Here is a 27,943-nt window from a genome sequence, read left to right on the forward strand (position 1 = left end):
CAGAAATGAAGGTACAGACTGCACAAACAGATAAACGACATGATGCATCTCATTTCACCACAACTAAAGGCAGCGACAAAAAAAAAGTCAAGCTCTCACGATGATGACATTTCTCATGCAACCCTTTAGCAAGCCTACATAGTATTTATGCCTAAAAGTCACTGCATGGGTAAATAAGAAACAAGCAACACACACACACACACATATATATATATATATATATATATATATATATATATATATCCATGGGCCACTGTAAAGTAATATGGTTCTGTCATAACGTTTTGAATGAAAATCTGCATTTGGATAAGACACCTTTAGTATAGTTTTGATTTTAAGGCATAATAAAGATCAAATGCAAGTACGAGTGGATTTACATTGAAAATTTCAAACGCATCAAGAAAACCATGTGCTAAGGAAATTTCAAACCATTTGGAACGCACAGAGACGAGCTTTTGTGCAAAAATGAACTTAAAGGTGCCTTTAAAAAAGTGTCAAAGTACTTTTGAAAACAAAAAAGCAAACCCCCAATAGGTGGCAGCAAGAGGCCGCTTTATTTGAGTAAAGCATTGAACGATTCATTCAGCCAAAGAAGCCAATAGGATGAACGGACAGTTGAATCAATCCCTGAATCATCGACTCACCCGAGTCTTCTTGGCGAAGGCCTGAATCGTTCGTGCAGGGAAACGTCGCTGTGTATTATTCAGAGATGGCCAACTGTTCTGCTGTTTATTTTATTATACTTATCGCAATGATTTTACTACTACTATCAATAAAATTAATATTAATAATGATAATATTGCCGGAAGTTGTACAGCGCATGCGTCACGTGTTCATCATCAGCATCCATGACAACCGTCCTGTGGGTGTGATGGGGTCGATATACCGGAAGGCGGAAGGTTGATGACGTCGACAGAGTAATGGCGGCGAATTCAAACAATCAAAATAATTCAAAGAATAGAAATCGAGAAAATAAAGTTGGGAATGGATCGGAGACTCTAAGAGTAGAGAATAGTGGTGAAGAGGAGGAAGAGGATGATATGGATATAGGATGGACACAAATAGAAGGACGATACGGGAAAAAAGCATCTAGGAAAAGGAAAAAAGGTAAGGAGGATGCATCGGAAAGTAGTTCGCTAGCGAGTGAGGAGGAAGGGGTTGGAGAAAAAGCCAAATTAGGATTTAGGATAATATTAAGATTCAAGGAAGAAACGGGAGTTTCAGGAATAAATCCAATGATGTTGACACATGAATTAAAGAAACAAGTAGGTGAAATCGCATTCGCAAAGGTGCTTCAGGATGGTGCGTTAATGATTGTGTGCAAAAACGAAGAACAGAAAAATAAGGCAATGAAAGTAAAAACAGTGGGGAAGAAGGTTGTTACGAGTAGTAAGATCATAGGTCAGAATTCATGGATATTTGGCGTGATAAAAGGAGTTCCTATTGGGGTAACAATGGAGGAATTAAAAAAGAATCTTGATGGAGGTAAAGTCATAGACGCAGTTAGATTGAAGATGAATAGAGAAGGAAGAAGAATGGACAGTCTGTCGGTGCGCATTAAATTTGAAGGAAGAGAAATGCCAGATAAAGTCAGAATGGGATTCATCAGCTACCCAGTTATAGAATACAATGCACCTCCAATGAGATGTTACAACTGTCAGAGGTATGGGCACACAGCAGCTTTATGTAAATCAAAAATAAGATGTGCGCGATGTGGAGGGGAACACGAATTTGGAAAGTGTGAAGAAGGAGTGGAGGTGAAATGTTGCAACTGTGGAGGAGGACATAATGCTGCATATGGAGGTTGTGAGGCAAGAAAAAGGGCAGTGGAAGTTCAGCAGGAAAAAGAAAAAAACAATCTAACTTACGCTGAAGCAGTAAAGATGGTGAGGGAAAAGAGGAAGTCAAATGAAACAGTAAGATTGGATTCAGGTAAGAAAAATGAAGGAGAAGAAAGAATTGGTGAAAGTAGGTCATCAGAGGATTTGGCGTTAGTAAGCAAGAAAAATTTTGTACTCTTCATGGTAGAAGTAATTAACTGCACTGCCCAAACAGAAAGAAGAACAGAAAAGATACAAATAATAATTAAAGCAGCAGAAAGGTATCTGGAAATAAAGGGTCTGAAGAGTGATGATATAAGAAGAAGCCTCAGTTCAGATTTTCAAGAGAGTCAGGAGATAGGAATAGGTTAGTAGGGTTATGTTGAGAATCCTACAATGGAATGCAAGAAGTCTATGTGCTAATGGACAAGAGTTTAAGGGATATTTAAGTAAAATGAAAGAAAAACCTAATGTAATATGTATTCAGGAAACTTGGTTGAACTCAAGGTTAGATTTTGTTTTAAAGGGATATGTAAGTGTAAGAAGGGACAGGGAAGAAGGTATAGGTGGAGGTTGTGTCACGTTTATAAAAGAAGGAATGCCTTATAGAACTTTGGAAAAAGGAGTAAACCTGGAATATATAGTGATAGAAATATGGTATGGAATAAAAGAGTATGTTATAATAAATTTTTATAACCCATGTAAAAAACTAACAATGGATAGTATGGAAGAAATTAAAGGTCTAAATGAAGAAAGGGTTATATGGTGTGGTGATTTTAATGCACATAATACACTATGGGGAGGAATAATAACAGATAGAAATGGTATGGTAATAGAGGAGATTATAGAAAAGAAAAATTTGGTATGCATGAATGATGGAGGATATACACGAATGGATGTAAATACAAGCAAAGAATCAGCACTTGACCTAACAATTGTGTCAAATTCACTGGGTGGAATTACAGTATGGGAGGTCATAAGGAAATGCTCAATTGGAAGTGACCATTTTCCTATTATTAGTTCAATTATAAATAGTGAGAATAAGAATGTTAATAAAGGTAATTCTGGAAAATGGAAGTATGAGAAAGCTGATTGGGAGAAATTCAAAGAAATAAGTGAAGAAGGGTTGAAAAAAATTAAGATGAATGAAGATATTGAAATTGAAAGGCTATATGCAGAGTTAAGTAATGTAATTCGGCATGCAGCAAATGAAAGTATTCCAAAGAGTTCAGGAAAAAGAGTAGGGAAAATGGTCCCATGGTGGAATGACCAGTGTACAATAGCAGTAAGAAAAAAAAGGAAGGCATTTAAAATTCTAAAGAGAACACATAAATTGCAAAACTTGATAGAATATAAGAAAGCTCAGGCAGAAACTAGGAAAATAATCAGAGAAAAGAAGAAAGAATATTGGAGATCGTTTTGTAATGAAATTGGGAAAAGTACTCCGGTTGAGGAAGTATGGAATATGATAAGAAAAATGAGTGGTATTAGAAGAGAATATGAATACCCAGTATTAAATGTAGGAAGCAAGAATGCAGTAAATGTTAAAGATAAAGCAGAAATGTTTAAAAATGAGTTCTTAAAAGTAAACAGCTCCAATAACTTGACAAATGAAAGTAAGAATATGAGAGAAAGAGTGTTATCCGGGAATTGTAATATAATGGAAAAAAGGACAGTTACCGAAGGTACGTTAGATGTCTTGTTCACCTTTTCAGAAATGAAAAGGGCATTAAAATACACCAAGACATCAACTCCAGGACAAGACGATATAAGCTATGTGATGTTAAAAAAGTTAAGTGAAGAGTCACTAAGGAAAATTCTGGAATTTTATAACAGGGTGTGGGAAGAAGGAAAATTGCCTCTAGAATGGAAGGATTCATTAATTATACCCATAAAAAAATCAGGTAAAGACCCTAGTAATCCTTTAAGCTATAGACCAATAGCACTAACATCACACATGTGTAAATTAATGGAAAAAATGATCACTGACAGACTTGGGTATCACTTGGAGAAAAATAACTTTTTCTCCCCTTATCAAAGTGAATTCAGAAGTGGAAGAGGTACAATGGACTCAGTTATTAATTTAGAAACAGACATTAGGAAAGCGTTAACTAATAAGGAAACAGTAGTGGCAGTTTTCTTTGATATTGAGAAAGCATATGATATGCTATGGAAGGAGGGCCTGTTAATTAAGTTGAACCAAATAGGAATAAGTGGTAGACTATTTAATTGGATTAAAGAGTTTTTAATTGAAAGATATATTAGAGTAAAGATTGGGAAAGATGTGTCGAGTAGAGGAATTATTGAAAATGGTACTCCACAAGGCAGTGTTATAAGTCCTTTGTTATTTCTAATTATGATTAATGATGTTTTTCAAGTTTAGAAAGAAATATCAATAAATCTCTGTTTGCAGATGATGGAGCTCTATGGTTAAGAGGCAGAAATGTGGATCATATAGTTAATAAAATGCAAACAGCATTAATTAAAGTTGAGAACTGGTCAAATAAATGGGGTTTTAAATTTTCAGTGGAAAAAACCAAATATATTTTCTTTACAAACAAAAAAAGTAGTATTGACCTAAAACTGAAAATATATAATATAGAATTAGAACAAGTAAAAATGATCAGGTTTTTAGGTATGTGGTTAGATTCTAGAGCTACATGGAGTAATCACATCAGTAAGATGCAGGAGAAATGCAAAAGAATTTTGAATGTAATGAGATGTATTTCTGGGCGTGAGTGGGGAGCAGATAGACTAGCTTTAAAAACTATTTATGTAACAATGATCAGAGCAATTTTAGATTATGGTTGTGTGGCATACAATTCAGCAGCAAAGTCACAATTAGAAAAACTTGAAAGAATACAATCCCAAGCTCTTAGAATTTGTTGCGGAGCATATTCTTCCTCTCCAGTTCCAGCTTTGCAGGTGGAGATGGGGGAAATGCCAATTCAACTAAGAAGGAAACAACTGATATTGACATACTGGGCAAGAACAAAAGGCCAAGAGGTTAATCATCCTGTAAAAACACTAATGGAGGTATGTTGGGAATATGGGAAAAAGAAAATTAATAGCTTTAACTGGATTATTGAGGAATTAGTGCAGGAAATGAAATTAAATGAATATAATATTATACCATCAATAGTTCTACCAACAACACTTTTATGGATATTACCACAACCAAAAATAGACCTCAAATTATTGAAAGACAGACAGGAAAAAGGACATGAGTTAACAGAGGGATATCTAACAAGAGAGTATATCGGGACAAAATATGATCAGTATACACACATTTTTACAGATGCATCAAAAGATCCGCAAAGTGGCCGGGTGGGGATCGCATATATTATTCCAAGTTTAGATGTGTTAGAAGGGAAAAGAATATCTAATCATTTGTCAGTATTTACAGGAGAGCTGCTAGCAATTATGCTAGCAGTCAACAAAGTTTATGAAATGGATCTAAACAAGTCGATAATATGTTCTGATTCAACTTCAGCGTTACTATGCCTGGATATTAAAAAATCGGAAACTAGACAGGACATTATAATAGAAATTCTTCAATTATTACAAAATTTAGAACAGAAAAACAAAATAGTTGAGTTTGTATGGGTACCAGCACATTCAGGAGTTGAGGGCAATGAAGCAGCAGATAGATTAGCAAAAACAGTAATGGCAAAAGAGAGGATAGAAATGAAAATCAGGTATAGTAGGGCTGAACTTAAATCAGTAATTAAAAAGGGAATACACAAAAAGTGGCAAATAAGTTGGGACAATGAACAAAAAGGCAGACATTTATATGCAATACAACCAAAGGTAGGACAGATTTTGAAATCATGGGGGAGCAGGAAGGAGGATTGTATTCTTTCAAGAATAAGGATAGGACATACAGGGCTGAACACTACATTACACATGATAGGAAAACATCCAACAGGGTTGTGTGATGGATGCGGAGAAAGAGAGACAGTAGAACATGTAATCATTAGTTGCAATAAATACACAGAGGAAAGAAATATGTTAATTAATGACCTACAGATAAATGATGAACAAATAACACTGAAAGAGTTTTTATATCAGGAAGGAAAGAAATGGTTGATTCAATTCTTAAAAAGAACTCAGTTAATACATAGGATATAGAATGTCTAAATATATTTATTTAATTAACTTAATTATTATTTTATTTATAACAATATTAAGCTTTCTCCTCTCATCTACTATGTTTTCTATGTCTCGGCTGTGAAGGACCTGAGCTGTAGATGGAGGAGCTGAACACGCAGCAACATCGAAGGCTCGGGTTTTGAAGAGTCAAGAGGTAAAAAAAAAATATATATATATATATATATATATATATATATAAATAAATAAAAATAAGAGAGTCTCTGATCCATAACCCACAGTAGGTGGCGGTAATGCTCTGATAAGAATGCGAACCGCCAATAAACACCAGGAAGAAGAAGAAGAAGAAGTCCTGTGGGTGTTGTTTGAATCTCGCTGTGTCGATTGGCATCTGATCTCTGCGTCCTCCGTGACAATTTTTCCAGATTATCGATATTATTGATCGTTGGATACGTCGATTGATCGCCTGCTGTTCCCATCACTCAGGTTTGACCCTTTTTATTACGCTGTGCTTTGTGTTTGTGTTCAGTATGTCTTGTGTTCACTACAGGTTCCAGAGTCGACTCACCTACGACTCGCTCCAGTTTGAAGGCCTCAACATCAGCGCGGGGGAGCTGAAGCGGCAGATCATGAGGAGCAAGAGGCTGAAGTTCTGCCAGCTGAAGATCAGCAACGCCCAGACTGATGAAGGTGAGTTGAGGAAAAGACACTTCAACTGTTCTACGCTAACATTAGATGCGTTACATCAGACACTTCTGGAAGCTGTAAGGTGGTGCTGATGCTGACATGTAGGGATGTTTTGGCTGTTTTAAAAGGCTAATGGCTCTCAAAGTATACCGTGCTCCATAATTATGTGCTGATTCTGATTTTATTTTGCTGTCAGAATACACAGATGATGCTCTCATCCCTAAAAACACGTCGGTCATCATCAGACGGATCCCTGCGGCGGGACTGAAGTCCTCAAACAGAAGATTTGTTGGGTAAGTGCTGTGAAATGAGCACACGCGTCCTCTGTTAGATGTTATATGAAGACTCCTGGTCTGTCCCTGGTGTTTTAGTCACACAAGCTCCTTTGTTTTGCAGACATCAAGCTGGACGCTGGCGTAAACCTTCACCTAGAGCTGATCCTTCACTCCTCTCACTGGAGCAGTTGTTGAAGGTATTGAACAAATGAATAGCACAATAGCAAAACGCAATGTAAAGCACACAATATACGCACACGCACTCAGCTTCTTAGGGAGATTTGAGATTGTTTGAAGGGTTGAGGGTGAAAAAGATTCAAATGTGCAAATGCCTGTGAAACAGACTGAGAATCTGGCTGAGGCAAAGGCGTCAGAGGAGGACAAGCTGAAAGCGGTGATGTACCAGTCCAGCCTGTGCTACTACTCCAGCAGGTGAGCGTTCAGACACTGACAGGTTTGCTTTGTGAGAGATGTCTGAGCTGATTCTCATGGTTCTGATGTTCACTAGTGAGGCCATGAGGCTGCTTGGGATCCCGGGACACCACATTAGGCACTGCCCCACTAATGTGGTAACTGGGTTTTCCAAGCTCACGGTTGCTGTGAACTTGAGCTCTTGTCCTCATCAGTCAGATTGTTTGCTCAGAGTTTGACTGTCACTCCTCAATTCACAGGGCAGCCGCTCCGCGCCGCACAAGCGCATCCGGAAGAGCACAGGGATTCCTGTTGGAGGTGGACGACCCAGACCGAAAGGGAGTCATGATAGACGGCAGCGGCAGATACGTCATTCCCATCATAGACGCGTGAGTAAACTGTACTTGGCATAGCCGCATGTTCTAGTGTTTGTCCAAATACCACATGATGTCTGCTTGTGTGTGTTTGCGCTCGATCTGTTCAGTGAGGCCTATGCTGCTGAGAAGAGAAAGAGGCCGTCCTTCTCCTGCCAGACCGAGCCTTTGCCCTCCTCGTCCTCAGCAGGTGCGGCATCTTCGGTCCGGGACGCCGGAGGGAAACGGTCCCGCTCCCCATCTTCACCAGAGACGCGCGGCGACCAGAAGAGACCACGTCGCTGAGAGACCTTCATCCAAGAGACCTGGAGCCGACGTGTAAATATTGTACATAGTTTATTAATAAAAGATAATAAAGATTATAGCCGCATGAACTGTGTGGACTGGTTAACCTTCACTCCAGCAGTGCAACACACACATACACACACACACACACACACGAATGAATTCATAAACACAATATCATGAAGTTTTGCTTTAATTTAGGAAAAGAGAAACTCTTCTGGGCTAAAATCTGATGGGTTTTTTTCAGCGTTCTTACTTCAGTCTTTAATGTCAGGTGATCCTTCAAATGTCAGTGTAAAGTGTTGAGTACACTATTAGTGCTCAGTCGTGTTTTTTTTTTTTTATTATTTATTTATTGCAGAACAAAGCCAGCATACATAGCTAGCAACAACTATATACAAGCCAGGGTTTGCATTAAATAAAAATACATAAAGAAATTTCAAATAATAATAATAATAAAATAAAGACATTACAATAATAAATGAATAACAATACACAGAAAAAAAAGAAAAAAAAAACTCTGGGGTGAGAATTAACTAGTTATTATATAAGAAATTTTCTCAATAAAATCGGACCATGCTTTGATTGTATGGGGTTTAGCTCTGTTAATTCTTGCAGTGGAACGTTCTTACAGTGCAATATTTTTTAGTTCAATAAGCCACATTTTATCCGCTGGAAATGAGGGTTCATGCCATATTTTAAATATAACTTTCTTGGCTGCAGTTAGTGCAGTATGAAATATCCTGCGTTGGGAATTGTTTAGGTTTAGATCATAATCATCATTCAATAAACAGATATTAGGGTATTTGGGAATGAACATCTCACACAATTCTGAAGTAGTTTGAAATACCTTATCCCAAAATGTACTGATAAGTGGACATTCAAAAAACATATGCATGTATGTCCCCACAGAGTTTGAATTACACAGTGTACAAAAAGGGGTAGGTAACCGTTTCATGCGGTGAAGCACATATGGAGTTGCATAAGCCTTGTGGATCAGTTTATAGTGTATGAGTTGATGGGCAGGATTCTTAGACATCACCTGGATACTTTCCCATATCTAGTCCCAGTTCAGTTGGTAAGAGGACAGTTCCTTTTCCCATATTGTGATGATGGGGAGTGCAACAGAGTCATAATTAAGCAGTTTGTTGTAAATGCATGAGATTGATCCACGTGACTGAGAGAAATTCACACAGTCCCGCAATGGATGATTGTCCAAATTACAGTTCCACGGAACTCCATAAGCGCGCATTGCACTTCTCAGCCTTAAATACAGAAAGTAGGAATGTCCGGGGAGATTGTAACCTTCTTTCAAATCCTGGAAAGACCTCAAGCCCTGGTTGTCGAAGATATCACCCAACACAGAAATACCTTGATCTGACCACAGCTTATATATAAAGGGCTTACCCCCAGATTGTAAATGATAATTGTTCCAAATCGGAGATTCTTTTGTAAATTTGTTGGTGCATCCAGTAAATTTGCAAACATCATACCATATTTTAAGGGAGTCAACCACTATTCTATTATCAATTTTTTTTACTTTCTTTTAGGTAATCCCGTAAATAACAAATCTTGTAGTCGGTGTGGATGCACAGCAGATGATTCAATGTTACGCCAAGCAATATCAGCATCTACTTCCAACCAAGTCTTAAGACTGCGCAGTCGACATGCCCAGAAATATAGTTGAATGTTAGGAACTGCCAACCCCCCTTTAGCAGGTGTTTTTTGTAATGTTTTAAGTTTAATTCGAGGACGTTTGTTGTTCCAAATAAATTTAGTTATAATGGAATTTATTTCTTTAAAAAACGTCTTATGTGGAGAAAGAGGAATCATGGTAAATAAAAATAGAAGTCTAGGTAGAACATTCATTTTGATAATCGCAATCCTACCTTGCAGAGAGAGTAATAGTGCGCCCCATCTCTCTAGGTCCTGTCTGATATTGTTGAATAAGGAACTATAGTTTTGTTTGACCATCACCTGAAGTGAAGGAAGAATCTGAATTCCTAAATATGTAAATGCGCTATTAACTGGAATTGAAGCGGGCACTGACGTGATATCACTTCTCCCCGACAGTGGCATTAGTACAGATTTCTCCCAGTTAATCTTATACCCACTCACTTTTCTAAAATCATTAAATATTTTAAGACATTGAATAATAGAGGTAGAAGTATCTGACATATATAGTAGAATATCATCAGCGAACAGAGAGATGTGATGTTTAGAATTATCTATAATGATAGGGGCGATTACATGATCCTGACGAATTGCCTGGGCCAAAGGCTCTAACGAAAGGGCAAACAACAATGGTGACAATGGGCAGCCCTGTCTTGTGCCTCTGCCCAGCAGAAAAGCACTTGAGCAGCTCAACCCTGTTGACACCCTTGCAGCTGAATTACGATACAGAGTTTGTACCATATGTATAAAATTTGGACCAAAGCCCAGACACTTCAAAACTGACCAGAGATATGTCCATTCGACCCGGTCAAAGGCTTTCTCTGCATCTAGTGAGAGAATAGCACTTTGATCCTCAGTAAGTTTGGACTTGTCCATGATATTTAAAAGTCGTCTGACATTATCCATAGCAGAGCGACCCTTAAGAAAGCCTGTCTGGTCATGGGAAATTATAGAACCGGCAATTTGATCTAAACGGCGGGCTAGAACTTTTGCGTAAACCTTAGTGTCTGTACAGATTAGTGAAATCGGCCTGTAACTAGAGCAGCTAAAGGGGTCCTTCCCTTTTTTAAAATCAGTGAGATAAGGGCAGTATTCTGATCTCTGTGAAAACAACCTGTATCTATTGCAAAATTTAAGGAATTTAGAAGGAGTGGTCCTAGCAAGTCCCATATCACCAAATACAACTCTGGGGGTAGACCATCTAGGCCCGGGGCCTTTCCTTTATTCATTGACTCTAGAGCTTCTTTTACTTCACTTAATGTAATTGGAGAGTCTAAAAATTTCTGTTGCTCATCACTTAGGCAAGGGAGATTTAGTTTTGATATAAATTCAATTGTTTGTTGATCCTCTATCCCCACCTCGGAACTGTAAAGATGCTCATAGAAGTTCTTGAATGTAGCATTCACCTTGTCCGGAGCAGTATGCAGGGTGCCCATACTATCCTTAATGGCTGTTATTGATGACATTGCCTCATTATGTTTCAGCCTTAAAGCTAATAATTTAGTGGGTCGTTCTGCATTAAAATAATAATTTTGTTTGGTGCGATGAATCAAAAATTCTGCCTTTCTTAATAAAATTGCATTGCAATCAGATTTTAAATTTCCTAAAATCCTGCTCTTCTGTTCTGAAAAAGTTTCCTTTAAGTCTCTCTCTATTATTTTAATTTGTTTTTCTAAATGATTTAATTCTTTAGTTTTAGATCTATGTTCATAGGAGGCAAATGATATACAGTTCCCTCTCAGAAAACACTTGGTTGTTTCCCATAAAATCTGCGGATTAACTGCTGAACTGGAGTTTTCTGAAAGAAACATGGTCAGATTATCTCGTAACTGTTTAATAAAATCATCTTTCAGTAGCAGAGTTGTGTTAAAGCGCCACCTTTTTGTCCTTTGAAATCCTGTAGGGGGTGATAAATTACAAATTACTGCCGAATGGTCTGAAATGAGCATGGGGAGAATACCTATGTTATTTACACTCTGAATTAAATATTTTGATATAAGAATATAATCTATTCTTGTAAATGTCTTGTGTCGGGAAGAATAAAAGGTATAGTCTCTACATTTTTCATTCTGCAGCCTCCAGATATCACACAAGTCATTATCCAAAATAAGCTCATTCAATGCCCGGGAAGACTGGTCACTGTGTACAGCGGACGGTGCGGAGAGAGACTTATCAATAGAGGGATTGACAACTGCATTAGCATCCATACCCACTACCAGATTGTAGTCACCAAAGCTAAGGAGGAGCTTGGTAAGCGAAGGAAAAAAAACTGTCAAATTTATTTGGGGCATAGACTGAAACAAAAGCTATTTTTAAACTATTCCAGGATCCCAAAACATATGTGATCGCCCCATGATCATCACTCCCTGATTTCTCTAATATAAATGGGAATCTTCTATTTTGAAGTATTAGCACTCCTCTTGAAGCGCTAGTGTAAGATGAAGCGGCTATAATTTTAAAATGTCTATTTTGACAACGAGTAACATCTGAGGCCCTGAAGTGGGATTCTTGTATGAGAGCTATATCGGCTCTCTTGCGATGTAAATAATCCAGGCATTTTGTTCTCTTTACCGGTGAATTCAAGCCATTGACATTCCACGATATCACGTTGATATCATTCATAACAGAACGCATAGATTAAACACTTAACAGATACAGTGATCATTTTAAACCCATAAATAGCACACATGTAATCAAGAATGTCTCCCCAGAGAACCATCAAATTGAATATATAATAAGAAAAAGCAAACCCTGTTAACAACAACGAAATGATTAAATTAAATAAAAACAGAATAAACAAAATATAAATGGCAGCCTGTAGAGAGAGAATACAGTCTCTCTTACCTGCCTGGAAAATAAACAAATTCGAGGCCATGCGCTCGAGCTGCGCGGCTATACCCAGGGAGCCGTGTCTCGCCTAATCAAATGTCCATATCAGTAATACAACTTAAATTCCTACTTGAAATATGTAGTAAGCACCCTTTATATGAGGCAAAATTTAGTCAGTTGATAGCGCCGTCAGGTTTTCTCCCATCGGAGTGTCAGCATTTAGCGATGAGACGAACTTCTCCAGATCTGTGGGTGTTTTGAAGAGAATTTGCTCACGGCCGTTTAACACTTTCACCACTGCTGGGTATAACAAGAAAGACTCAATGCCCAACTGTTGGAGACGTTTCCTTTTTTCTGACATGACTTTCCTTTTTTGAGACGTGCCCTTGCTGTAATCGGGGAAGAACCATAGTTTGGTTCCTTCGTAATTTAGGGATGAAGAATTTCTGGCTTCCTTAAGAATCGCTTGCCTGTCATTGTACCGGAGAAGTTTGAAAATCAAAGTGCGCGCTTTCTTTCTGGAGGAATCTTCGTTCGCGTACAGGCGATGTGCGCGTTCAATCTCGATCACCTTCCCTTGCAAGGCCGGCAGCCACTTAGGAATCTGGGTCTGCAGGAACTGAATTGCATTGCTGCTTTCCGCGCCTTCAGGTAAACCCACCAATCTTAGATTATTTTGTCTGGCCTTGTCTTCGTAAAGCCAAAGCTTCTCCTGTAGCTCCTCCACACGCGACGTGCTGGCAATCGAATCCTTTTTAATATCGCGCACTGTGGATTGCATATAATCCAGTCTGTCGCCGACCGCTTTGACATCATTTTCCAGGGAGTTAAGACGTGTAGAAATCTTTGAAATTTCCTCCCGAACGATCGCAGACATACTTAGCTTTATAGCGCTCAGTTGTTGTTCGAGCATCTCGGCAATGGCGTCGTAAAGGCGTTCGTCATCTTTAGGTCGTTTTTTGGAGGGCGAGTGTAGCAATTCTCGTTTGGATGCCATCTCTGACGTCTCTTAACAAAAGCGAATACTTAAAACCTCAGTTTAAAGCTCAGTAGGAATATTTATAAAAGAAAAGGACATCTGAAGCAGAGCGCGTTTCACTAAGCAGCCATCACCGTCCGTTGCGCATGCCCTCAGTCGTGTTTTTCATAGTTACCAGTGCCGATGGAGTTTTTTAAAGCGTCATATTCTGCTGGAAACGTTTCATTTGAATGGTAATGTCCCATAAGCGGAGGTCTTGTGAGTAACTTCACAAGTCGGTCAAAGTCTACACCGGTGACAAGCTCATCTACTCCCAGAACCTGCTACTCTCTACCTACACGTTGTCAGCTGATGTTTCAAAACCTCAATACTCGCATACAGAACAGCCTCAGCGTCTGCACCTCTTATCGGCACTAGCTGCAAGTCTACACCCCCTCTGTCCAGAAGTGAGCACAGCCTCTTGGTACCATCCCAGCAAGCATTTTTTTGGGGTGTTTAAAGGTGCCAACTGACCATCAAAAGTAAAAATGACTCATTTTATCTCATCCCAACAGGGAAACCACCAACAATAAAGAATGAGTTACTATCTGGTGTCATGGCTTTGCAATTAAAACAAGTTTAGTTATAATGGAGGTCATTGGGGGCAAAAACAGCCACTTGAACAATATGAACAATACATAAGGGTTAAAAGTCTAATAGACGGCTTGGTTAAAACCAGGCTAAATCTAGGCTGTCAGTGAGTGTGCACCCCTAACCCCGCCTCTCACAGTGACCTCACTAGCTCCGCTGAGTGCTTTGTGTCTCAGATTGCATGCAAGTCTGCAGCCAGATACTGCTGGAAGCTAGTCATCAAATACACAGGAACGAATGACTACACGTGTCAATCTGTCTATTAAACTATCTAATCTGTCTAGTCAGTCTTTTATTATCTTTTATATGCAAAAATATTCATTCATAAAAACATATGTATATATGAACACTGGGTCAAATAGGGTCCGTGCATTTTAAATCTAATAACAAAATTAACCCAATGTTGGTTTTGTCCATATTTAAATGAACGTGTGTAAACGCACGCTTTGATCAAACCTTTTATTCCCCTTGATGATATTGTGCTTTTTTTTCCCCTCAATGCCCTCCAAAGTTTCAATGTTTGGCCGTGTCTGCCATATCTGTTTTGTTTAAAAAAAAAAAAGGAAAAAAAAGGAATGCATCGGTTCCTGCATGTAGAATTCAGAAATCTCATGGCATTGAAAGAAAACTGGCAGCAGTTGAGTGCCGAGGTCAAAGGTCAGATGAGCAGGCATCACACCTGATAAACACCTGGGGCAACTGTACAGTAAAAAAAAAACAAAAAAACAACAAGATTAAGAAATATTGCTTTAATTTGAGAGAGACAAAAAAAACTCTTCCGTGTTAAAATTTGATGTTCCTCCAGCGTTCTTACGTCAGTCTTTAATGTCAGGTGATCCTTCAAATGTCAGTGTAAATTGTTGAGTGTACCATTAGTGCTCAGTCGTGTTTTTCATAGTTACCAGTGCCGATGGAGTTTTTTTTTTAGAGCGTCATATTCTGCTGGAAAAGTTTCATTTTAATGGTAATATGCCATGAGCGGAGGTGTATGAGTAACTTCACAAGTTGACCATAGTCTAGACCGATGACATGCTCATCTACTCCCAGAACCTGGCAGAACGAAATGTTGCAGCTCGTCCGGTCTTCAATGATGAGCCCAAAAGAGGCCACTTCACAGAGCCGGCCCAAGGCTTAAGAGAACTGAGAGGCAGGACAAGATGGCGGGCTGGACTTGGTTAACTTTAGATTTTACACAAATCTCATTGTTTTGTTTTTCACCTAAAATAGTAATTAAAACATCCAAGATGTGTTTTGCCTCATCAAAATGTGGAATTTGATCAGCAAACTACTCATTCTAAGACAACTATGCCTTGGGCTAAATGACTTGGCTTCAAGTACGATGCCACACGATTCAGAAATGAAGGTACAGACTGCACAAACAGATAAACGACATGATGCATCTCATTTCACCACAACTAAAGGCAGCGACAAAAAAAAAGTCAAGCTCTCACGATGATGACATTTCTCATGCAACCCTTTAGCAAGCCTACATAGTATTTATGCCTAAAAGTCACTGCATGGGTAAATAAGAAACAAGCAACACACACACACACATATATATATATATATATCCATGGGCCACTGTAAAGTAATATGGTTCTGTCATAACGTTTTGAATGAAAATCTGCATTTGGATAAGACACCTTTAGTATAGTTTTGATTTTAAGGCATAATAAAGATCAAATGCAAGTACGAGTGGATTTACATTGAAAATTTCAAACGCATCAAGAAAACCATGTGCTAAGGAAATTTCAAACCATTTGGAACGCACAGAGACGAGCTTTTGTGCAAAAATGAACTTAAAGGTGCCTTTAAAAAAGTGTCAAAGTACTTTTGAAAACAAAAAAGCAAACCCCCAATAGGTGGCAGCAAGAGGCCGCTTTATTTGAGTAAAGCATTGAACGATTCATTCAGCCAAAGAAGCCAATAGGATGAACGGACAGTTGAATCAATCCCTGAATCATCGACTCACCCGAGTCTTCTTGGCGAAGGCCTGAATCGTTCGTGCAGGGAAACGTCGCTGTGTATTATTCAGAGATGGCCAACTGTTCTGCTGTTTATTTTATTATACTTATCGCAATGATTTTACTACTACTATCAATAAAATTAATATTAATAATGATAATATTGCCGGAAGTTGTACAGCGCATGCGTCACGTGTTCATCATCAGCATCCATGACAACCGTCCTGTGGGTGTTGTTTGAATCTCGCTGTGTCGATTGGCATCTGATCTCTGCGTCCTCCGTGACAATTTTTCCAGATTATCGATATTATTGATCGTTGGATACGTCGATTGATCGCCTGCTGTTCCCATCACTCAGGTTTGACCCTTTTTATTACGCTGTGCTTTGTGTTTGTGTTCAGTATGTCTTGTGTTCACTACAGGTTCCAGAGTCGACTCACCTACGACTCGCTCCAGTTTGAAGGCCTCAACATCAGCGCGGGGGAGCTGAAGCGGCAGATCATGAGGAGCAAGAGGCTGAAGTTCTGCCAGCTGAAGATCAGCAACGCCCAGACTGATGAAGGTGAGTTGAGGAAAAGACACTTCAACTGTTCTACGCTAACATTAGATGCGTTACATCAGACACTTCTGGAAGCTGTAAGGTGGTGCTGATGCTGACATGTAGGGATGTTTTGGCTGTTTTAAAAGGCTAATGGCTCTCAAAGTATACCGTGCTCCATAATTATGTGCTGATTCTGATTTTATTTTGCTGTCAGAATACACAGATGATGCTCTCATCCCTAAAAACACGTCGGTCATCATCAGACGGATCCCTGCGGCGGGACTGAAGTCCTCAAACAGAAGATTTGTTGGGTAAGTGCTGTGAAATGAGCACACGCGTCCTCTGTTAGATGTTATATGAAGACTCCTGGTCTGTCCCTGGTGTTTTAGTCACACAAGCTCCTTTGTTTTGCAGACATCAAGCTGGACGCTGGCGTGAACCTTCACCTAGAGCTGATCCTTCACTCCTCTCACTGGAGCAGTTGTTGAAGGTATTGAACAAATGAATAGCACAATAGCAAAACGCAATGTAAAGCACACAATATACGCACACGCACTCAGCTTCTTAGGGAGATTTGAGATTGTTTGAAGGGTTGAGGGTGAAAAAGATTCAAATGTGCAAATGCCTGTGAAACAGACTGAGAATCTGGCTGAGGCAAAGGCGTCAGAGGAGGACAAGCTGAAAGCGGTGATGTACCAGTCCAGCCTGTGCTACTACTCCAGCAGGTGAGCGTTCAGACACTGACAGGTTTGCTTTGTGAGAGATGTCTGAGCTGATTCTCATGGTTCTGATGTTCACTAGTGAGGCCATGAGGCTGCTTGGGATCCCGGGACACCACATTAGGCACTGCCCCACTAATGTGGTAACTGGGTTTTCCAAGCTCACGGTTGCTGTGAACTTGAGCTCTTGTCCTCATCAGTCAGATTGTTTGCTCAGAGTTTGACTGTCACTCCTCAATTCACAGGGCAGCCGCTCCGCGCCGCACAAGCGCATCCGGAAGAGCACAGGGATTCCCCGCAGCTTCCTGTTGGAGGTGGACGACCCAGACCGAAAGGGAGTCATGATAGACGGCAGCGGCCGATACGTCATTCCCATCATAGACGCGTGAGTAAACTGTACTTGGCATAGCCGCATGTTCTAGTGTTTGTCCAAATCTCACATGATGTCTGCTTGTGTGTGTTTGCGCTCGATCTGTTCAGTGAGGCCTATGCTGCTGAGAAGAGAAAGAGGCCGTCCTTCTCCTGCCAGACCGAGCCTTTGCCCTCCTCGTCCTCAGCAGGTGCGGCATCTTCGGTCCAGGACGCCGGAGGGAAACGGTCCCGCTCCCCATCTTCACCAGAGACGCGCGGCGACCAGAAGAGACCACGTCGCTGAGAGACCTTCATCCAAGAGACCTGGAGCCGACGTGTAAATATTGTACATAGTTTATTAATAAAAGATAATAAAGATTATAGCCGCATGAACTGTGTGGACTGGTTAACCTTCACTCCAGCAGTGCAACACACACACACACACACACACACACACGAATGAATTCATAAACACAATATCATGAAGTTTTGCTTTAATTTAGGAAAAGAGAAACTCTTCTGGGCTAAAATCTGATGGGTTTTTTTCAGCGTTCTTACTTCAGTCTTTAATGTCAGGTGATCTTTCAAATGTCAGTGTAAAGTGTTGAGTACACTATTAGTGCTCAGTCGTGTTTTTCATAGTTACCAGTGCCGATGGAGTTTTTTGAAGCGTCATATTCTGCTGGAAACGTTTCATTTGAATGGTAATGTCCCATAAGCGGAGGTCTTGTGAGTAACTTCACAAGTCGGTCAAAGTCTACACCGGTGACAAGCTCATCTACTCCCAGAACCTGCTACTCTCTACCTACACGTTGTCAGCTGATGTTTCAAAACCTCAACACTCGCATACAGAACAGCCTCAGCGTCTGCACCACTTATCGGCACTAGCTGCAAGTCTACACCCCCTCTGTCCAGAAGTGAGCACAGCCTCTTGGTACCATCCCAGCAAGCATTTTTTTGGGGTGTTTAAAGGTGCCAACTGACCATCAAAAGTAAAAATGACTCATTTTATCTCATCCCAACAGGGAAACCACCAACAATAAAGAATGAGTTACTATCTGGTGTCATGGCTTTGCAATTAAAACAAGTTTAGTTATAATGGAGGTCATTGGGGGCAAAAAACAGCCACTTGAACAATATGAACAATACATAAGGGTTAAAAGTCTAATAGACGGCTTGGTTAAAACCAGGCTAAATCTAGGCTGTCAGTGAGTGTGCACCCCTAACCCCGCCTCTCACAGTGACCTCACTAGCTCCGCTGAGTGCTTTGTGTCTCAGATTGCATGCAAGTCTGCAGCCAGATACTGCTGGAAGCTAGTCATCAAATACACAGGAACGAATGACTACACGTGTCAATCTGTCTATTAAACTATCTAATCTGTCTAGTCAGTCTTTTATTATCTTTTATATGCAAAAATATTCATTCATAAAAACATATGTATATATGAACACTGGGTCAAATAGGGTCCGTGCATTTTAAATCTAATAACAAAATTAACCCAATGTTGGTTTTGTCCATATTTAAATGAACGTGTGTAAACGCACGCTTTGATCAAACCTTTTATTCCCCTTGATGATATTGTGCTTTTTTTTCCCCTCAATGCCCTCCAAAGTTTCAATGTTTGGCCGTGTCTGCCATATCTGTTTTGTTTAAAAAAAAAAAAAAGGAATGCATCGGTTCCTGCATGTAGAATTCAGAAATCTCATGGCATTGAAAGAAAACTGGCAGCAGTTGAGTGCCGAGGTCAAAGGTCAGATGAGCAGGCATCACACCTGATAAACACCTGGGGCAACTGTACAGTAAAAAAAAAAAAACAACAAGATTAAGAAATATTGCTTTAATTTGAGAGAGACAAAAAAAACTCTTCCGTGTTAAAATTTGATGTTCCTCCAGCGTTCTTACGTCAGTCTTTAATGTCAGGTGATCCTTCAAATGTCAGTGTAAATTGTTGAGTGTACCATTAGTGCTCAGTCGTGTTTTTCATAGTTACCAGTGCCGATGGAGTTTTTTTTTTTTAGAGCGTCATATTCTGCTGGAAAAGTTTCATTTTAATGGTAATATGCCATGAGCGGAGGTGTATGAGTAACTTCACAAGTTGACCATAGTCTAGAGCGATGACATGCTCATCTACTCCCAGAACCTGGCAGAACGAAATGTTGCAGCTCGTCCGGTCTTCAATGATGAGCCCAAAAGAGGCCACTTCACAGAGCCGGCCCAAGGCTTAAGAGAACTGAGAGGCAGGACAAGATGGCGGGCTGGACTTGGTTAACTTTAGATTTTACACAAATCTCATTGTTTTGTTTTTCACCTAAAATAGTAATTAAAACATCCAAGATGTGTTTTGCCTCATCAAAATGTGGAATTTGATCAGCAAACTACTCATTCTAAGACAACTATGCCTTGGGCTAAATGACTTGGCTTCAAGTACGATGCCACACGATTCAGAAATGAAGGTACAGACTGCACAAACAGATAAACGACATGATGCATCTCATTTCACCACAACTAAAGGCAGCGACAAAAAAAAAGTCAAGCTCTCACGATGATGACATTTCTCATGCAACCCTTTAGCAAGCCTACATAGTATTTATGCCTAAAAGTCACTGCATGGGTAAATAAGAAACAAGCAACACACACACACACATATATATATATATATATCCATGGGCCACTGTAAAGTAATATGGTTCTGTCATAACGTTTTGAATGAAAATCTGCATTTGGATAAGACACCTTTAGTATAGTTTTGATTTTAAGGCATAATAAAGATCAAATGCAAGTACGAGTGGATTTACATTGAAAATTTCAAACGCATCAAGAAAACCATGTGCTAAGGAAATTTCAAACCATTTGGAACGCACAGAGACGAGCTTTTGTGCAAAAATGAACTTAAAGGTGCCTTTAAAAAAGTGTCAAAGTACTTTTGAAAACAAAAAAGCAAACCCCCAATAGGTGGCAGCAAGAGGCCGCTTTATTTGAGTAAAGCATTGAACGATTCATTCAGCCAAAGAAGCCAATAGGATGAACGGACAGTTGAATCAATCCCTGAATCATCGACTCACCCGAGTCTTCTTGGCGAAGGCCTGAATCGTTCGTGCAGGGAAACGTCGCTGTGTATTATTCAGAGATGGCCAACTGTTCTGCTGTTTATTTTATTATACTTATCGCAATGATTTTACTACTACTATCAATAAAATTAATATTAATAATGATAATATTGCCGGAAGTTGTACAGCGCATGCGTCACGTGTTCATCATCAGCATCCATGACAACCGTCCTGTGGCTGTTGTTTGAATCTCGCTGTGTCGATTGGCATCTGATCTCTGCGTCCTCCGTGACAATTTTTCCAGATTATCGATATTATTGATCGTTGGATACGTCGATTGATCGCCTGCTGTTCCCATCACTCAGGTTTGACCCTTTTTATTACGCTGTGCTTTGTGTTTGTGTTCAGTATGTCTTGTGTTCACTACAGGTTCCAGAGTCGACTCACCTACGACTCGCTCCAGTTTGAAGGCCTCAACATCAGCGCGGGGGAGCTGAAGCGGCAGATCATGAGGAGCAAGAGGCTGAAGTTCTGCCAGCTGAAGATCAGCAACGCCCAGACTGATGAAGGTGAGTTGAGGAAAAGACACTTCAACTGTTCTACGCTAACATTAGATGCGTTACATCAGACACTTCTGGAAGCTGTAAGGTGGTGCTGATGCTGACATGTAGGGATGTTTTGGCTGTTTTAAAAGGCTAATGGCTCTCAAAGTATACCGTGCTCCATAATTATGTGCTGATTCTGATTTTATTTTGCTGTCAGAATACACAGATGATGCTCTCATCCCTAAAAACACGTCGGTCATCATCAGACGGATCCCTGCGGCGGGACTGAAGTCCTCAAACAGAAGATTTGTTGGGTGAGTGCTGTGAAATGAGCACACGCGTCCTCTGTTAGATGTTATATGAAGACTCCTGGTCTGTCCCTGGTGTTTTAGTCACACAAGCTCCTTTGTTTTGCAGACATCAAGCTGGACGCTGGCGTGAACCTTCACCTAGAGCTGATCCTTCACTCCTCTCACTGGAGCAGTTGTTGAAGGTATTGAACAAATGAATAGCACAATAGCAATGTAAAGCACACAATATACGCACACGCACTCAGCTTCTTAGGGAGATTTGAGATTGTTTGAAGGGTTGAGGGTGAAAAAGATTCAAATGTGCAAATGCCTGTGAAACAGACTGAGAATCTGGCTGAGGCAAAGGCGTCAGAGGAGGACAAGCTGAAAGCGGTGATGTACCAGTCCAGCCTGTGCTACTACTCCAGCAGGTGAGCGTTCAGACACTGACAGGTTTGCTTTGTGAGAGATGTCTGAGCTGATTCTCATGGTTCTGATGTTCACTAGTGAGGCCATGAGGCTGCTTGGGATCCCGGGACACCACATTAGGCACTGCCCCACTAATGTGGTAACTGGGTTTTCCAAGCTCACGGTTGCTGTGAACTTGAGCTCTTGTCCTCATCAGTCAGATTGTTTGCTCAGAGTTTGACTGTCACTCCTCAATTCACAGGGCAGCCGCTCCGCGCCGCACAAGCGCATCCGGAAGAGCACAGGGATTCCCCGCAGCTTCCTGTTGGAGGTGGACGACCCAGACCGAAAGGGAGTCATGATAGACGGCAGCGGCCGATACGTCATTCCCATCATAGACGCGTGAGTAAACTGTACTTGGCATAGCCGCATGTTCTAGTGTTTGTCCAAATCTCACATGATGTCTGCTTGTGTGTGTTTGCGCTCGATCTGTTCAGTGAGGCCTATGCTGCTGAGAAGAGAAAGAGGCCGTCCTTCTCCTGCCAGACCGAGCCTTTGCCCTCCTCGTCCTCAGCAGGTGCGGCATCTTCGGTCCGGGACGCCGGAGGGAAACGGTCCCGCTCCCCATCTTCACCAGAGACGCGCGGCGACCAGAAGAGACCACGTCGCTGAGAGACCTTCATCCAAGAGACCTGGAGCCGACGTGTAAATATTGTACATAGTTTATTAATAAAAGATAATAAAGATTATAGCCGCATGAACTGTGTGGACTGGTTAACCTTCACTCCAGCAGTGCAACACACACATACACACACACACACACACACACACACGAATGAATTCATAAACACAATATCATGAAGTTTTGCTTTAATTTAGGAAAAGAGAAACTCTTCTGGGCTAAAATCTGATGGGTTTTTTTCAGCGTTCTTACTTCAGTCTTTAATGTCAGGTGATCCTTCAAATGTCAGTGTAAAGTGTTGAGTACACTATTAGTGCTCAGTCGTGTTTTTCATAGTTACCAGTGCCGATGGAGTTTTTTGAAGCGTCATATTCTGCTGGAAACGTTTCATTTGAATGGTAATGTCCCATAAGCGGAGGTCTTGTGAGTAACTTCACAAGTCGGTCAAAGTCTACACCGGTGACAAGCTCATCTACTCCCAGAACCTGCTACTCTCTACCTACACGTTGTCAGCTGATGTTTCAAAACCTCAACACTCGCATACAGAACAGCCTCAGCGTCTGCACCACTTATCGGCACTAGCTGCAAGTCTACACCCCCTCTGTCCAGAAGTGAGCACAGCCTCTTGGTACCATCCCAGCAAGCATTTTTTTGGGGTGTTTAAAGGTGCCAACTGACCATCAAAAGTAAAAATGACTCATTTTATCTCATCCCAACAGGGAAACCACCAACAATAAAGAATGAGTTACTATCTGGTGTCATGGCTTTGCAATTAAAACAAGTTTAGTTATAATGGAGGTCATTGGGGGCAAAAAACAGCCACTTGAACAATATGAACAATACATAAGGGTTAAAAGTCTAATAGACGGCTTGGTTAAAACCAGGCTAAATCTAGGCTGTCAGTGAGTGTGCACCCCTAACCCCGCCTCTCACAGTGACCTCACTAGCTCCGCTGAGTGCTTTGTGTCTCAGATTGCATGCAAGTCTGCAGCCAGATACTGCTGGAAGCTAGTCATCAAATACACAGGAACGAATGACTACACGTGTCAATCTGTCTATTAAACTATCTAATCTGTCTAGTCAGTCTTTTATTATCTTTTATATGCAAAAATATTCATTCATAAAAACATATGTATATATGAACACTGGGTCAAATAGGGTCCGTGCATTTTAAATCTAATAACAAAATTAACCCAATGTTGGTTTTGTCCATATTTAAATGAACGTGTGTAAACGCACGCTTTGATCAAACCTTTTATTCCCCTTGATGATATTGTGCTTTTTTTTCCCCTCAATGCCCTCCAAAGTTTCAATGTTTGGCCGTGTCTGCCATATCTGTTTTGTTTAAAAAAAAAAAAAGGAATGCATCGGTTCCTGCATGTAGAATTCAGAAATCTCATGGCATTGAAAGAAAACTGGCAGCAGTTGAGTGCCGAGGTCAAAGGTCAGATGAGCAGGCATCACACCTGATAAACACCTGGGGCAACTGTACAGTAAAAAAAAAAAAAAACAACAAGATTAAGAAATATTGCTTTAATTTGAGAGAGACAAAAAAAACTCTTCCGTGTTAAAATTTGATGTTCCTCCAGCGTTCTTACGTCAGTCTTTAATGTCAGGTGATCCTTCAAATGTCAGTGTAAATTGTTGAGTGTACCATTAGTGCTCAGTCGTGTTTTTCATAGTTACCAGTGCCGATGGAGTTTTTTTTTTTTAGAGCGTCATATTCTGCTGGAAAAGTTTCATTTTAATGGTAATATGCCATGAGCGGAGGTGTATGAGTAACTTCACAAGTTGACCATAGTCTAGAGCGATGACATGCTCATCTACTCCCAGAACCTGGCAGAACGAAATGTTGCAGCTCGTCCGGTCTTCAATGATGAGCCCAAAAGAGGCCACTTCACAGAGCCGGCCCAAGGCTTAAGAGAACTGAGAGGCAGGACAAGATGGCGGGCTGGACTTGGTTAACTTTAGATTTTACACAAATCTCATTGTTTTGTTTTTCACCTAAAATAGTAATTAAAACATCCAAGATGTGTTTTGCCTCATCAAAATGTGGAATTTGATCAGCAAACTACTCATTCTAAGACAACTATGCCTTGGGCTAAATGACTTGGCTTCAAGTACGATGCCACACGATTCAGAAATGAAGGTACAGACTGCACAAACAGATAAACGACATGATGCATCTCATTTCACCACAACTAAAGGCAGCGACAAAAAAAAAAGTCAAGCTCTCACGATGATGACATTTCTCATGCAACCCTTTAGCAAGCCTACATAGTATTTATGCCTAAAAGTCACTGCATGGGTAAATAAGAAACAAGCAACACACACACACACATATATATATATATATATATATATATATATATATATATATATATATATATATATATATATATCCATGGGCCACTGTAAAGTAATATGGTTCTGTCATAACGTTTTGAATGAAAATCTGCATTTGGATAAGACACCTTTAGTATAGTTTTGATTTTAAGGCATAATAAAGATCAAATGCAAGTACGAGTGGATTTACATTGAAAATTTCAAACGCATCAAGAAAACCATGTGCTAAGGAAATTTCAAACCATTTGGAACGCACAGAGACGAGCTTTTGTGCAAAAATGAACTTAAAGGTGCCTTTAAAAAAGTGTCAAAGTACTTTTGAAAACAAAAAAGCAAACCCCCAATAGGTGGCAGCAAGAGGCCGCTTTATTTGAGTAAAGCATTGAACGATTCATTCAGCCAAAGAAGCCAATAGGATGAACGGACAGTTGAATCAATCCCTGAATCATCGACTCACCCGAGTCTTCTTGGCGAAGGCCTGAATCGTTCGTGCAGGGAAACGTCGCTGTGTATTATTCAGAGATGGCCAACTGTTCTGCTGTTTATTTTATTATACTTATCGCAATGATTTTACTACTACTATCAATAAAATTAATATTAATAATGATAATATTGCCGGAAGTTGTACAGCGCATGCGTCACGTGTTCATCATCAGCATCCATGACAACCGTCCTGTGGCTGTTGTTTGAATCTCGCTGTGTCGATTGGCATCTGATCTCTGCGTCCTCCGTGACAATTTTTCCAGATTATCGATATTATTGATCGTTGGATACGTCGATTGATCGCCTGCTGTTCCCATCACTCAGGTTTGACCCTTTTTATTACGCTGTGCTTTGTGTTTGTGTTCAGTATGTCTTGTGTTCACTACAGGTTCCAGAGTCGACTCACCTACGACTCGCTCCAGTTTGAAGGCCTCAACATCAGCGCGGGGGAGCTGAAGCGGCAGATCATGAGGAGCAAGAGGCTGAAGTTCTGCCAGCTGAAGATCAGCAACGCCCAGACTGATGAAGGTGAGTTGAGGAAAAGACACTTCAACTGTTCTACGCTAACATTAGATGCGTTACATCAGACACTTCTGGAAGCTGTAAGGTGGTGCTGATGCTGACATGTAGGGATGTTTTGGCTGTTTTAAAAGGCTAATGGCTCTCAAAGTATACCGTGCTCCATAATTATGTGCTGATTCTGATTTTATTTTGCTGTCAGAATACACAGATGATGCTCTCATCCCTAAAAACACGTCGGTCATCATCAGACGGATCCCTGCGGCGGGACTGAAGTCCTCAAACAGAAGATTTGTTGGGTAAGTGCTGTGAAATGAGCACACGCGTCCTCTGTTAGATGTTATATGAAGACTCCTGGTCTGTCCCTGGTGTTTTAGTCACACAAGCTCCTTTGTTTTGCAGACATCAAGCTGGACGCTGGCGTGAACCTTCACCTAGAGCTGATCCTTCACTCCTCTCACTGGAGCAGTTGTTGAAGGTATTGAACAAATGAATAGCACAATAGCAATGTAAAGCACACAATATACGCACACGCACTCAGCTTCTTAGGGAGATTTGAGATTGTTTGAAGGGTTGAGGGTGAAAAAGATTCAAATGTGCAAATGCCTGTGAAACAGACTGAGAATCTGGCTGAGGCAAAGGCGTCAGAGGAGGACAAGCTGAAAGCGGTGATGTACCAGTCCAGCCTGTGCTACTACTCCAGCAGGTGAGCGTTCAGACACTGACAGGTTTGCTTTGTGAGAGATGTCTGAGCTGATTCTCATGGTTCTGATGTTCACTAGTGAGGCCATGAGGCTGCTTGGGATCCCGGGACACCACATTAGGCACTGCCCCACTAATGTGGTAACTGGGTTTTCCAAGCTCACGGTTGCTGTGAACTTGAGCTCTTGTCCTCATCAGTCAGATTGTTTGCTCAGAGTTTGACTGTCACTCCTCAATTCACAGGGCAGCCGCTCCGCGCCGCACAAGCGCATCCGGAAGAGCACAGGGATTCCCCGCAGCTTCCTGTTGGAGGTGGACGACCCAGACCGAAAGGGAGTCATGATAGACGGCAGCGGCCGATACGTCATTCCCATCATAGACGCGTGGGTAAACTGTACTTGGCATAGCCGCATGTTCTAGTGTTTGTCCAAATCTCACATGATGTCTGCTTGTGTGTGTTTGCGCTCGATCTGTTCAGTGAGGCCTATGCTGCTGAGAAGAGAAAGAGGCCGTCCTTCTCCTGCCAGACCGAGCCTTTGCCCTCCTCGTCCTCAGCAGGTGCGGCATCTTCGGTCCGGGACGCCGGAGGGAAACGGTCCCGCTCCCCATCTTCACCAGAGACGCGCGGCGACCAGAAGAGACCACGTCGCTGAGAGACCTTCATCCAAGAGACCTGGAGCCGACGTGTAAATATTGTACATAGTTTATTAATAAAAGATAATAAAGATTATAGCCGCATGAACTGTGTGGACTGGTTAACCTTCACTCCAGCAGTGCAACACACACACACACACACACACACACACACACACACACGAATGAATTCATAAACACAATATCATGAAGTTTTGCTTTAATTTAGGAAAAGAGAAACTCTTCTGGGCTAAAATCTGATGGGTTTTTTTCAGCGTTCTTACTTCAGTCTTTAATGTCAGGTGATCCTTCAAATGTCAGTGTAAAGTGTTGAGTACACTATTAGTGCTCAGTCGTGTTTTTCATAGTTACCAGTGCCGATGGAGTTTTTTGAAGCGTCATATTCTGCTGGAAACGTTTCATTTGAATGGTAATGTCCCATAAGCGGAGGTCTTGTGAGTAACTTCACAAGTCGGTCAAAGTCTAAACCGGTGACAAGCTCATCTACTCCCAGAACCTGCTACTCTCTACCTACACGTTGTCAGCTGATGTTTCAAAACCTCAACACTCGCATACAGAACAGCCTCAGCGTCTGCACCACTTATCGGCACTAGCTGCAAGTCTACACCCCCTCTGTC

General features: G+C 40.8%; 4 protein-coding genes across 8 annotated transcripts; all 4 read left to right on the forward strand.

Annotated features, from left to right (window-relative positions):
* The first annotated feature begins 894 nt into the window (after positions 1-894).
* Positions 895-8,045, forward strand: LOC141375853 (E3 ubiquitin-protein ligase RBBP6-like). Of its 2 annotated transcripts, XM_073910835.1 has the most exons (9): positions 895-1,107; positions 4,732-4,856; positions 6,057-6,126; positions 6,212-6,620; positions 6,814-6,910; positions 7,014-7,089; positions 7,236-7,324; positions 7,564-7,692; positions 7,788-8,045. In XM_073910835.1, the coding sequence occupies exons 4-9, from the start codon at positions 6,461-6,463 to the stop codon at positions 7,960-7,962; spliced, it is 726 nt and encodes a 241-aa protein (XP_073766936.1). In that variant the 5' UTR covers positions 895-1,107; positions 4,732-4,856; positions 6,057-6,126; positions 6,212-6,460; the 3' UTR covers positions 7,963-8,045. The 2 variants fall into 2 exon arrangements, with proteins under 2 accessions (XP_073766936.1, XP_073766935.1); XM_073910834.1 differs by lacking the exon at positions 4,732-4,856.
* Positions 8,046-14,142: 6,097 nt separating this feature from the next.
* LOC141375852 (E3 ubiquitin-protein ligase RBBP6-like) lies at positions 14,143-19,295 on the forward strand. Of its 2 annotated transcripts, XM_073910831.1 has the most exons (7): positions 14,892-16,600; positions 16,794-16,890; positions 16,994-17,069; positions 17,216-17,304; positions 17,381-17,441; positions 17,544-17,683; positions 17,779-19,295. In XM_073910831.1, the coding sequence occupies exons 1-7, from the start codon at positions 16,441-16,443 to the stop codon at positions 17,951-17,953; spliced, it is 798 nt and encodes a 265-aa protein (XP_073766932.1). In that variant the 5' UTR covers positions 14,892-16,440; the 3' UTR covers positions 17,954-19,295. The 2 variants fall into 2 exon arrangements, with proteins under 2 accessions (XP_073766933.1, XP_073766932.1); XM_073910832.1 differs by lacking the exon at positions 17,381-17,441 and having other exon boundaries at positions 14,143-16,600; positions 17,779-19,254.
* Positions 18,850-24,111, forward strand: LOC141375851 (E3 ubiquitin-protein ligase RBBP6-like). Of its 2 annotated transcripts, XM_073910829.1 has the most exons (7): positions 19,673-21,266; positions 21,460-21,556; positions 21,660-21,735; positions 21,875-21,963; positions 22,040-22,100; positions 22,203-22,342; positions 22,438-24,111. In XM_073910829.1, exons 1-7 carry the CDS (start codon positions 21,107-21,109, stop codon positions 22,610-22,612), a joined length of 798 nt encoding a protein of 265 aa, XP_073766930.1. In that variant the 5' UTR covers positions 19,673-21,106; the 3' UTR covers positions 22,613-24,111. The 2 variants fall into 2 exon arrangements, with proteins under 2 accessions (XP_073766931.1, XP_073766930.1); XM_073910830.1 differs by lacking the exon at positions 22,040-22,100 and having other exon boundaries at positions 18,850-21,266; positions 22,438-23,968.
* A 917-nt stretch (positions 24,112-25,028) lies between these two features.
* LOC141375854 (E3 ubiquitin-protein ligase RBBP6-like) lies at positions 25,029-27,410 on the forward strand. Of its 2 annotated transcripts, XM_073910836.1 has the most exons (7): positions 25,047-25,979; positions 26,173-26,269; positions 26,373-26,448; positions 26,588-26,676; positions 26,753-26,813; positions 26,916-27,055; positions 27,151-27,410. In XM_073910836.1, exons 1-7 carry the CDS (start codon positions 25,820-25,822, stop codon positions 27,323-27,325), a joined length of 798 nt encoding a protein of 265 aa, XP_073766937.1. In that variant the 5' UTR covers positions 25,047-25,819; the 3' UTR covers positions 27,326-27,410. The 2 variants fall into 2 exon arrangements, with proteins under 2 accessions (XP_073766938.1, XP_073766937.1); XM_073910837.1 differs by lacking the exon at positions 26,753-26,813 and having other exon boundaries at positions 25,029-25,979.
* The last annotated feature ends 533 nt before the right edge of the window (positions 27,411-27,943 follow it).

This window comes from Danio rerio, chromosome 8, assembly GCF_049306965.1.
Source record: "Danio rerio strain Tuebingen ecotype United States chromosome 8, GRCz12tu, whole genome shotgun sequence".
Classification (NCBI taxonomy): Eukaryota; Metazoa; Chordata; class Actinopteri; order Cypriniformes; family Danionidae; genus Danio; species Danio rerio.